General features: G+C 47.1%; 1 protein-coding gene across 3 annotated transcripts in view; it reads right to left on the bottom strand.

The window, feature by feature from the left end:
• Positions 1–12,560, bottom strand: part of XRRA1 (X-ray radiation resistance associated 1) — an 83,315-nt gene that overhangs the window by 50,573 nt on the left and 20,182 nt on the right. For all 3 annotated transcript variants that reach the window (XM_068266617.1, XM_068266619.1, XM_068266618.1), the window contains exons 3-5: positions 2,280–2,464; positions 1,252–1,323; positions 294–366 (exon numbers count right to left, since the gene is read on the bottom strand). In XM_068266617.1, coding sequence (XP_068122718.1) covers positions 294–366; positions 1,252–1,323; positions 2,280–2,464 — 330 coding nt within the window. The remainder of the gene's footprint in view (positions 1–293; positions 367–1,251; positions 1,324–2,279; positions 2,465–12,560) is intronic.

The raw sequence follows: 12,560 nt of genomic DNA, 5'->3' as shown, positions 1-12,560 counted from the left end.
CACATTATAAATAGGTTCACTTGTGTATAAATGAGATCTGTTTACACTGTAGTAACTACAAGTGATTTGCTTCAGCAAATTGTCTGCTGAAGAAATACAGCTGTATAAACATGGGCAAAAGTTGTGGACAAGTGGGAATCAGTTCTTATTTATTTTGTCCCTCCTGTGGGAGTCAGACTGCAGTGTGCATTCCCTAAACACCCCTCAGTACAGGAGTGCAGTGTATGCCCATCAGAAATAACTTTATAAGTAATACAAGTTATAAACACAGCGTCCGTCATTCCAGTGCTTACCTAGAACCAGCCTGTTCTCAGTTGCATTGATGAAGGCCACACTATTAAACTGTACAAACTCGTCTGGGCTGGCCTAAAGGCAACAAAGAACACTGTATTATCTTACATTTAAAGCAATCAATATCCGATGGTACAAAGTTAGTTTGGGTGAAAATAGACCTCTGTCCATAGAGCTCGGCCAGAAAATCAGGTACATCATTAGCCAGCACCCTCATATACGTATCTCAGCTGATCCAGAGCGAGATGAAAAACCGTCAGGCCTCTTTTACACGCTCTGCACAAAGGGTAACGTAACAGCAAAGAAAGTGTAAGGGGCGCAGTCAACTAACCGTGTTGTGTCCGAAGCTTCCGCCCAGTGAGGCACTCCTTGCTGGACAGGAAGTGTGTCACTGGGATTCAAGGCTTCCCCGTCGTATTTGCGCTGTTTTGCGCATGCACACTGCACCGCTTGCCCATTGACTAACATTCATTATGCTGCCGGAGGAAGTTGTATGGAAACGTGCTGTTGATGTCGGGCAATCAGGCAACCTATCGAGCCAATCAAAGCACCCGGCTCACGCCCTATAAAGCCACTGGACCCGACGGGACTCGGCGGGATAAGTGGAGCGGCTGTTGCTAGCAAGGAGCGAGCGCAAGTTACCAGCGCATGCTATGCTGCATTACCATGCGTAGGATGCACACAACTCGCCCTCCTCACATTAAGCTGCGGTGCTTTAGCGGTGCAGCTTAATGAATTAAGCCCATAGTGCTGTATTTACCCTTACCTAGGACTTCCCCCAGCCCTATGAGTTGCGTGGGCTGCCCTCTCTGGCCGCTCTAGTCTCTCGCTATCAACTCCGCTAATCTGGCCAGTCGTGCTCTTCTGCGCATGCACGGCCCGGCCTGCAAGTACCTCCCCCCCCCCCCCCCCGTTCCCTGCCACGCAGGTGCAGACCTTCTTCTCACAGCAAATACTTACTGTAGACAGGTCTTTATCACTTATATCTACAGCGCACAGGTCAGACGGTCTTTTCACTCGATGTGTTCTCATCTGGAGGAAGATACAACAACAATTGGCAATAGTTCCTATAGTTAGGGTTGGTTATGTGTAGCAGAACTGATGTAGCATGGTAGCCAGTGACAAACATCGATTCCATAATACCCAGTAGGACCTCTGACCTGAATTCAGCATGTCCTGACAGTAACATGGATCACCGCAGAGAACTTCATCCCTATAGATCAGCTGACCTCAGGTTACTGGTCATACTGGAAATAATGGGATGCAAGTTCGCTGCTGGCAAACCATTCCGTAGTGAACAGCCATCGTTTTATCCACATCTCGGTGCAGCAGGATTTCCTCATCTTATCTGACGCATGTGGCATTCCTGAATTCCTGCTCCTGAGTGGGTATGTGTGTGGATTGGTAGTAGCAAACCTACTTGTATCAAACATTTACAATTTACAGAAAACAGTTTTCACGGTGGGCGTTACTATGGAGGACTGTGTCCAACACATCCAGCATACAGAAACAATCTTCACTGGCTTTAATACTGTGAGTAAAATGTGTTCAGAATGATAGAAAGCAAAAATATAGCTTCAAATGTGTGTAAATAATCAGCTCTGTGTGTTTGACCCTGTCTGTCTCTCTCTCTCTGCTTCGCAGTGTAAACAGTTTACAGACAGGTTACAGTTCAGCTCTGCCTCCCCCTCCCCCCAATGCTGACCCAAAATTGTTACAAACAGCTGGTAAATAAAGCATTTTTTTCACACAGACTGTGCTGAGAGACTTCTAAAAAAGCTTTCTAGTGTTGCTGGCTAAAAGCTTTATAGGAATGTGGGGTTTACAGATAGTTGTTCTTTAAATAGTGTGAAACTGGACAAAGCAGAGACCCCTTACCACACTATCCAAAATTGCAATGATTTTTCTTTCCTGAAGTTGGGATTAAATGTGCGCTATTGATGATATAACACAGTTATGGTGAGGAACAGGTAGTGATTGTCTCATACCAGAAGGTCTGCATCCAGCACATGTTCCCGCTTATCCCCCGTGCGGTCAGAGAGCCCTCTCCTGCTCTGATGGGGAACATCACGGCTCTCCGACCTTATCTTCTGCTCCAAGGATGCCGAGTACATCACCTCCCGAAACCTCCTCTCCTGGGGGAACTTCGGAGAAACCAGCCACTGACCGGCCCCTGAGAACACACAATGTCCATCGCTTACATGGAGGGATCTGAAAGAACAGGCGTCGGTGTAGAAAACAAAGCAACGTCCGGCATTCTAATGAAGTGACAGATACCCAGACCCATATGCAGTTCACTTTTTCTCCTTAGTTTTTTCCAAGTTGATATTTTCACACCTTGTCAACAAAATGCCCTTTAAACCCCTAGCAAGCAAGAAAATATACAAAATCATTTTGATGGTACCTTTCTACTACTTTTGGCACCTTTTTTTATTAACCAGCCTGGTGTTCTATTAAGATCGCCAGGCTGGTGACCGGACGTTTTTTTTTTTTAATAAAAAAAAAACTATTGCATGCAGCCAACTGAAAGTTGGCTGCATGAAAGCCCACTAGAGGGCACTCCGAATGCGTGCTTCTGATTGCCTCCGGCGATCAGAAGTAACAAGAAAGGCCGCGATGAGCAGCCCTTCTTGTTATGCTTTCCTCGTCGCCATGGCGACGAGCGGAGTGGCGTCATGGACGTCAGCCGACGTCCTGACGTCAGCCGCCTCCGATCCAGCCCTTAGCGCTGGCCGGAACTGTTTGGTCCGGCTGCGCTGGGCTCGGGCGGCTGGGGGGACCCTCTTTTGCCGCTGCACGTGTCGGATCGCTGCGCTGCGGCGGCGATCAGGTAGCACACGCGGCTGGCAAAGTGCCGGCTGCGTGTGCTGCTTTTTATTTCGTTAAAATCGGCCCAGCAGGGCCAGAGCGGCAGCCTCCGGCGGTAATGGACGAGCTGAGCTCGTCCATACCGCCCAGCTGGTTAAAAGTGCTTTAATGTTATTTTAAAGAGAAAATAAAAAGTTATCACCTAGGAGAAAACTTAGTAGAAAAAATGAATTGCATATGGGGCACCAGACGCTTATAAGCACAGGAAATCTTCTCTGTTTCACCAATAGCCTAGCATAGCCCCGTTCACATTGACAGCTCGTCGCCCGTCTGGGATCAGACCCTGATCCCCTTGGGCAACTTTGCTGGCCTGGGCTGCACACACGCGTGTCAGCAGTGTAGCTGACAACAAGCTGTGTAACTATTCGGGGGGAGGAGGGGCAGGGGGATGACGGAGGGACCAGGAGCATGCCTGTGTGACATCACACGGTGGGCGGGGTGCAGCGTGAACAATGGGATTGGCATCGCTGGGGTTGAGTAGATCCGCCTGGTGGATCACTCGTGGGTTGGGGGTCACCAGCTGCTGCACACATGCCTGATTGTCGGCTGAGGCAGTCGTTAATAGCCGCCTCAGCCAACTTGAAGGACAACTGAAGTGAGAGGGATGAGTGAGTGATGTGAGATATGGAAGTTGCCATATTTTTTTCCTTTTAAGCAATACCAGTTGCCTGGCAGCCCTGCTGATCTGTTTGGTGCAGTAGTGTCTGAATCACACCAGAAACAAGCATGCAGCTAATGTTGCCAGATCTGACAATAATGTCAGAAACACCTAGTCTGCTGCATGCTTGTTCAGGGGCTATAACTAAAAGGATTAGAGGATTGGCATGACAGCCAGGCAACTAGTATTGCTTAAAAGGAAATTTAAGTCAGGCAAGTGTACAAAGATGTGCATGGTCAGAGTGCAGTGGACGTCGACTTAGAAGTCGGCTTCCACTGCGTGAAGAAAAGTGAGCCACAGCGGGGGAAGAGGGGGGATCGTTTGGAAACAGCTGCAGGGGGGCTGGCCGAAGCCCCAGGTAAGTGAAACTCTTATTTTTTAGGATACTTCAGTTTTGCTTTAAGTGACACTCATTACGAAATTGTTTAAAGCAGGGGTGTCAAACTCAATCATGCAAGGGGCTAAAATCTAAAACCTAGTGTAAGTTGGGTGCCAAATGGTTTATTAAAGAGGGACTTCAGCCTGGCCCTAAACATACTGTCATTAAAGAGAACCCGAGGTGGGTTTGAAGAATATTATCTGCATACAGAGGCTGGATCTGCCTATACAGCCCAGCCTCTGTTGCTATCCCAAACCCCCCTAAGATCCCCCTGCACTCTGCAATCCCTCATAAATCACAGCCACGCTGCTGACAAAGAGCTTGTCAGAGCTGGCTGTGTTTATCTCTATAGTGTCAGTCTGCTGCTCTCCCCGCCTCCTGCAGAACTCCGGTCCCCGCCTGCCTCCCTTCCCTCCATGCTGATTGGAGGGAAGGGACAGGGGCAGGGACCGGAGCTATGCAGGAGGCGGGGGAGCAGCTGAGACTGACACTACAGATGTAAACACAGCCTCACAGCACGGCTGTGATTTATGAGGGATTGCAGAGTGCAGGGGGACCTTAGTGGGGTTTGGGATAGCAACAGAGGGTGGGCTGTATAGGCAGATCCAGCCTCTGTATGCAGATAACATTCTTTAAACACACGTCGAGTTCTCTTTAAGTTACATTAGTTATGTTAATTAAAATAGATCAGTAATATAATCTCTTACCCACCCTGTTTTAAAAAAAACAGGCAAATGTGTGTGATTTCATGAGGGCAGCCATCTTTTTGGTTGAAAGGAGGTGACAGGAAGCATGAGACACAGTTCCAACTGTCCTGTGTGCTGATCACCCCTCCCAGTTGCTAGGCAACGTGAATAACAACATAGGAAATCCCATCATGTGTTGCACAGCAGACTTTGCAATTTTATGTTTTTCTTCCAGTTTGTACATTGGTGTTGAGTGCACATATACAACGATTTATTTTTAGGAACTTTCTAGGGACTTTTGAGTAGTCCGCACTTTCTGATTTCCTATTTTGCGTTTTTATGTTTTTTTCCAGGTTGTACATTGGTGTTGAGCGCACATATACAACGATTTATTATTAGGGAAAAAAAGCCTGGGCAGTTTTCTTTGATGGGTGGAGCTTAGTTAAAAATGCAGCTAAAAATGATGCTTTGGTAAGAAAAACAAAGTTCTGATGCTGTGAAACTGTTAAAGAAACACCAAGCCTTTTCAGTTCTGCGGAGTAGATTTTTAGTCCGGAGGTTTACTTTTTAAGGTTTCAACATTTATTGAACAGTCTCAAACTTAGTTGTGTAACTATAGTGACTGTGAGGGGCCTGCTCCTCCCCCTTCTGCAGAGTAGCACAGTGGAGCAGTTTAATATTTACCTGCTCCAGTGTTGCTTCTGGTCTCCTCTGATCCTCCTGACAGCCACACGCTCTATGCTGCACACCTCTGCCTCCTGAGGCATGTCACGTGATCAGGAAAAGGAGGACTGCATGGAAGAACAGAAGAGACACGATGCATCGCTGGAGCAGGTACATATTACACTGCTCTGCTGCGCCACTCTGTAACATGGGAAATGGTTGTTGAGGGTTGTTTGGACCCCAAGAGGGGGCTCCATGCTAGTTTCGCTGGGGGGTCCTGTGGGTGGTTGTTTCACGCTGGCTCAAACTGACAATGTTTTAATCAGAAACCGGTGTGCTCCTCTGGATGGTAAGGCAGTGTGCTGTAGTTCTTTTAGGACCCATTCACACTGGGAAACGCACAGCGCTAGCATTTTGCGTCGGGGATTTTTACACAATTAACTCATAAAAATCAATGTATACCGCCGCGATTTTTGAGCAATCGCTTTTTTAGCATTGTAATCTCGGTCACTCTAAAATCGTGGAAAAATGCTGCATGTACTGCGTCTTGCGATCACCGTGAATAGACGGCGATCGCGGCAGTGACATCACTGCCATATAATGAATATTGCACTAGCGCTTTAAAAAGCCAGTGATTTGCCGATTAGCGGTAATCCCCGTTAAATTGCCACAGTGTGAATGGGCCCTTACTGCTAACAATGCACATTTGGAGCTCTCGAGGGCCACATAATATGGCAAGGAGGGCTGCATTCCACCAGTAGGACTTGTGTTTGCACCTGTGGTTTAAAGGATACCCGAAGTGACATGTGACATGATGAGGTAGACGTGTATGTACAGTGCCTAGCACACACATAACTAGGCTGTGTTCCTTTTTATCTTTCTCTGTCTGAAAGAGTTAAATATCAGGTATGTAAGTGGCTGACTCAGTCCTGACTCAGACAGGAAGTGACTACAGTGTGACCCTCACTGATAAGAAATTTCCCTTTTTTATCTCTGTCTTGCTCTCATAAGCCATTTTCTGCTAGGAAAGTGTTTTATAGTTGGAATTTCTTATCTGTGAGGGTCACACTGTAGTCACTTCCTGTCTGAGTCAGGACTGAGTCAGTCACTTGCATACCTGATATTTAACTCTTTCAGGCAGTGAAAGAAAAAAAGGAACACAGCATAGTTATTTGTGTGCTTGGCACTGTACATACACATGTCTATCTCATCATGTCACATGTCCGTTCGGGTATCCTTTAAGACCTTTTTCCCACTTATGGACCAGAGCAGTTTTGACAACAGTTTAACTATGTCCTTATTTCAGAAGTAACTTTATCCCTACTTATGACACAGAAATGAAATATATATTGTTTTTTTTTCAAGACAAACTAGGCTTTCATTGTATGCCTTTTTTTCCCTCAAACAATGTTGTTTTCTATGAATTTTAATGGGAAAACAAGGAAAAAAAATAGAAAAAACACATTATTTCTCAGTTTTACCAATTCCAGTTAAAAAAATAAAAAGCGCTACTGTAGATAAAACACAAATTTTGTATGGCTATTCTTAACGCTTATCACAAAACTTAGATTATGTTCCTGTCACAATTTATGGTGAAGATATTTGATTCTGAAATAATGCTGCAGAGTGTATTTTTCACTATGAAATGAGAAAATACAAGTACTTTTAATAGTAAAAAAAATCAATCTCATTAGCTCAGGGAACATATATTCCGGTTCACCAATTACTGCTGCATCAGATAGTGCCAGAAATGTGCACAGGAGCCAGCCCAATCCTGCACAGCACTGCTTCTGCTACAAGACGTATATCTACTGACTCGTGGCTTAGATGAAGTCGCAGAGGATGTAGATATACTGTAGTGGTGGATAAAGTGGTTAAATAACCACCATCATGAAAAATAGTAAATTAGTACACACACTTATAAGAAGTACTACACTTCTCCTAGATTAAAATGCACCATTAATTACTTTTCCCCTATGTTACTGTGGCTTACAGTGGGCAGTAAAAATCTGACAGATGTGACAGGTTTTGGACTAATCTATATCTTCTTTATTCTTTACAAAAGCAATCCCAAATGTAAATGTTCCCCCCATCCCGGTGCCCGTGCATTAAAATCTCTCACCTGTCTAGTTGCTGCAACTGTCCAGTTACTCCACATCCTGCTGCTTCCCCCTGCGGGTCCCACGTGGTTGCCACGTATAGTATGGCAGAGAATCTACGAGACCGGGAGCAGCTGGAAAGTCATGGCAGCTGGAACAGGTAAGATTAGAATGCATGGGTGGGGGTGGGGGAGTAACAGTTACATTTGGGGCTAGGGGTTTAGTTGCATTCATCGGTTGTCATGACATTAGTGTCGCGCACCTGATCCAATATGTCAGACTACCAGCATGCTTGATCGATAACATTCATCCAATTGTGCTCAGAAATCGGTTGAATCGTTGATCGGCCATGTTTATTGTGGCCCCGATTATCATTTGCATCGATACAATTATCGAATTGGATGGTCGATTTCCCCACTGGAAATCGTTAAGATGTATGGTCAGCATTCAGTTTGTACGCAAATAGGACTTTAATAGATTTCAGCTTGAACGCTAAAAATCTATGCAACCGGCGGTCTGCAGTGCAGGGATGGCTGATGGGCCCCTAGATCTCCCCATCTAGTGCTACCCCAGGCAGGGCTGCCATCAGAAATGTCTGGGCTCCATACTGAGAAAACCTAGTGACCCCCCCCCCCAATTCCCCTTCTCAAATATTTACAGTGAACCCATATACAGTGGGTTGCAAAAGTATTCAGCCCTCTTGAAATTTTCCACATTTTGTCATATTACTGCCACAAACATGAATCAATTTTTTATTGGAATTCCACATAAAAGACCAACACTAAGTGGTGTACACGTGAGAAGTGGAATGAAAATCATACAGGATTCCAAACATTTTTTACAAATAAATAACTGCAAAAAGGTGTGTGCATAATTATTCAGCCCCCTTTGATCTGAGTGCAGTCAGTTGCCTATAGACATTGCCTGACGAGTGCTAATGACTAAATAGAGTGCACCTGTGTGTAATCTATTGTCAGTACAAATACAGCTGCTCTGTGACGGCCTCAGAGGTTGTCTAAGAGAATATTGGGAGCAACAACACCGTGAAGTCCAAAGAACACACCAGAGAGGTCAGGGATAAAGTTATTGAGAATTTAAAGCAGGCTTAGGTTACAAAAAGATTTTCAAAGCCTTTAACATCCCACAGAGCACTGTTCAAGCGATCATTCAGAAATGGAAGGAGTATGGCACAACTGTAAACCTACCAAGACAAGGCCGTCCACCTAAACTCACAGGCCGAACAAGGAGAGCGCTAATCAGAAATGCAGTCAAGAGGCCCATGGTGACTCTGGACGAGCTGCAGAGATCTACAGCTCAGGTGGGAGACTCTGTCCATAGGACAACTATTAGTCATGCACTGTACAAAGTTGGCTCTATTATGGAAGAGTGGCAAGAAGAAAGCCATTGTTAACAGAAAAGCATAAGAAGTCCCGTTTGCAGTTTGCCACAAGCCATGTGGAGGACACAGCAACCATGTGGAAGAAGGTGCTCTGGTCAGATGAGACCAAAATGGAACTTTTTGGCCAAAATGCAAAACGCTATGTGTGGCTGAAAACTAACACTGCACATCACTCTGAACACACCATCCCCACTGTCAAATATGGTGGTGGCAGCATCATGCTCGGAGGGTGCATCTCTTCAGCAGGGACACGGAAGCTGGTCAGAGTTGATGGGAAGATGGATGGAGCCAAATACAGGGCAAAATTGGAAGAAAACCTCTTGGAGACTGCAAAAGACTTGACACTGGGGCGGAGGTTCACCTTCCAGCAGGACAATGACCCTAAACATAAAGCCAGGGCAACAATGGAATGGTTTAAAACAAAACATATCCATGTGTTAGAATGGCCCAGTCAAAGTCCAGATCTAAATCCAATCGAGAATCTGTGGCAAGATCTGAAAACTGCTGTTCACAAACGCTGTCCATCTAATCTGACTGAGCAGGAGCTGCTTTGCAAAGAAGAATGGGCAAGAATTTCAGTCTCTAGATGTGCAAAGCTGGTAGAGACATACCCTAAAAGACTGGTGTAAAGATCGGTGAAGCACAGAGAGGTCTGATTACCGGTGATCTGCAGTATCACGGGGAATACAGACGTATACCAGATTATAAGTGATCTGCAGTATCACCGATAATCCGATATACTAGCTAACCTCTGTTCACCTGAGTAGAGTGTAGTGTTTTGGTGTAACAGTAACACTTAGAGGACAAGCCTCAGCGCAGTCAGAAGTACAACGCAGATTCCTTCCGCAGACCTGAGCTCTCCAAGACGGGAGGAGTCAGACTGACAGTAGGAAGGATTGTCTGAAAGTGACACTCAGGAGGAGGTGCCACTGACAGGACGGGGAACCGCCTCCAATAGTGAGGTCGGTTCTCGGGGTCGGACAAACCAGGTCGTACACACACGGACAGATAAAATACAAGATCAGAAGGCAGAGGCGGGGTCTAGGTAGAGGCAGAGTTCGGCAACAGGGTATCAGATATATCGAGGTACAAAATCAGGAGACAGAAGCAGAGTCAAGGAACGAGCCGGGGTTCGGCAACAGAGTATCAGAAATATCGAGGTACAAGATCAGAGTTCAGGAGGATAGTCGAGCAGGCAATAGGTCATAACAGATAATCACAATCAAACTAGTACTTTAGCTATCAACAGAATCTAGCTAAGTGTAGGATTACAGCTCCAGCTGGTCCCGGCACACTTGCGGATCTGACTATGGATCTGGGTGCTCCCACGTATGTGATCGCCAGACACCCGAGGAATGACCAGCCAGCAGTATATATACACATATCCCTCTCCAGCACCTCCCACAGTGCTGGACCAATGAGAGGTGAAGCCAGAGTCAGCTGACCAGCCTGGTCAGCTGACTACCTCTGGCTGTCATTTAAACCCTGCCTGAGTGCGTGCGCGTCACTCTAAATCTAGAGGGACTACATGTCCCAGCCACACCAGCCCCGCTCTGCGGTACCTCCGCAGCGGGGGTATGCGCGCTAACCGCCGCGTCCAACGCGGCGGTTTCCCCGCGCTCCGCACCACCTTGCACGAAGACAGCCGCCTCATGCTGAGAGGAGGCGGCTGCCTCTCCGTGTGTGTGGCCACTGTGCGTGGAAAGAGCCGCCCGCCGCTGGCTCATGGCGGCGGCTCTTCCGCGCTTTCTCACAGTACCCCCCCCCCTCCCCCCCGAGGAGTTGACTCCGGACAGCTCCCTCCAGGTTTTTCTGGGTGCAAAGTGTGAAACTCCCTTTTTAACTCATCGGCATGCATGCGCGTCCCTGGAACCCATTGTCTCTCCTCAATGACGTACCCTTTCCAATGCACGAGATATTGTACCGAGTTTTGTACAGTGCGTGAATCTAAAATTTTTTCCACCTCATATTCGGGTTGGGCATCTACCAACACAGGAGGAGGCGGAGTGGGACCCACCTGGACTGCTGGTTTAAGAAGGGATACATGGAAGGACCTTACCCCCCGCATGCTGGTGGGAAGTTCAACGGTATAGGTAACATCGTTGATCTTCCTGGCTACCGGGAATGGACCCACAAACCTGGGACCAAGCTTGTCAGAAGGTTGTCTAAGGGTCAAGTGACGTGTGGACACCCAGACCAAGTCTCCAGGTCGAAACCTCCACTCCAATGACCGTCTTTTGTCAGCTTGACCCTTCTGACTCAAAAAGGCCTTTTCCAGATTACTTCTTACCGTCCCCCAAAGGTCCTTAAATGACCTTTGCCAGGTCTCCAGGGCTGGGAATGGAGTAGAGACTACTGGCAATGGGGAAAATTTGGGTGATCTCCCCGTTACTACCTGAAAAGGCGAAAATCCGGAGGACGAATTTTTTAAATTATTTTGAGCAAATTCTGCGAAGGGCAAGAATCTGACCCAATCGTCTTGCGCCTCTGCAACATAGCACCTCAAAAACTGTTCCAAGGACTGATTTATCCTCTCAGTCTGGCCATTTGTCTGTGGATGGTAGCCCGACGACAATGACAGCTTTATGCCCATAAGTTGGCAAAAAGCCTTCCAAAATCGTGACACAAATTGGACTCCCCTGTCTGAGACTATGTTTTCTGGAATGCCGTGTAAACGGAAAATATGAGTTATGAATAACTCGGCCAATTCCTGAGCTGAGGGGAGTCCTTTCAATGGCACAAAATGGGCCATTTTGCTAAAGCGGTCAACTATCACCCACATAACTGCCATGCCTTCAGATCTGGGAAGCTCACCTACAAAATCCATGGACAGGTGGGTCCATGGCTCACTCGGGGTGGGCAAAGGCTGCAAGGTACCGACAGGTGCCAGCCGGGAGGGTTTACTCTTGGCACATATCGCACATTCCCTCACGTATTCCTTGCAATCTGCTGCCAAGGAAGGCCACCAGGCGCATCTGGCTACCAGATCTTGTGTTCTAGATGCCCCAGGATGCCCAGCATTCTTATGCGCATGGAACATCTCTAGCACCCGGAGACGAAACGGTAGAGGAATGAACAGAACCCCTGCAGGCTTCCCTTCCGGGGAGTCTTGTTGAAAGGGAATCAAAGTCTCCTTCCAATCCTCCCAAGTCTCTGTTGCTGCCAGTACCAACCTCTGGGGAACAATGGTCTCTGGAACAGAGGGCTGTGCTGTCTCTGACTCGAAGCACCTGGATAAAGCATCCGCCTTAACGTTCTTGCTACCCGGGGTGTACGCAATAATGAAACTAAACCTAGAGAAGAATAACGACCATCGAGCCTGGCGAGGGCTCAACCTCTTAGCCCCCTCGATGTACTCTAGGTTTTTGTGATCAGTGTAGACCGTGATCGTATGCTCAGCTCCCTCTAACCAATGCCGCCATTCCTCGAAAGCTAATTTAATGGCCAGGAGCTCCCTGTTGCCAATATCGTAATTCCTCTCTGCAGGGGAGAACCTACGGGAGAAGTAGGCACACGG

This window comes from Hyperolius riggenbachi, chromosome 2 (assembly GCF_040937935.1).
Source record: "Hyperolius riggenbachi isolate aHypRig1 chromosome 2, aHypRig1.pri, whole genome shotgun sequence".
NCBI lineage: Eukaryota > Metazoa > Chordata > Amphibia > Anura > Hyperoliidae > Hyperolius > Hyperolius riggenbachi.
The sequence above is the reverse complement of the archived record's forward strand: the minus strand, read 5'-3'. Positions and strand labels throughout refer to the sequence as shown.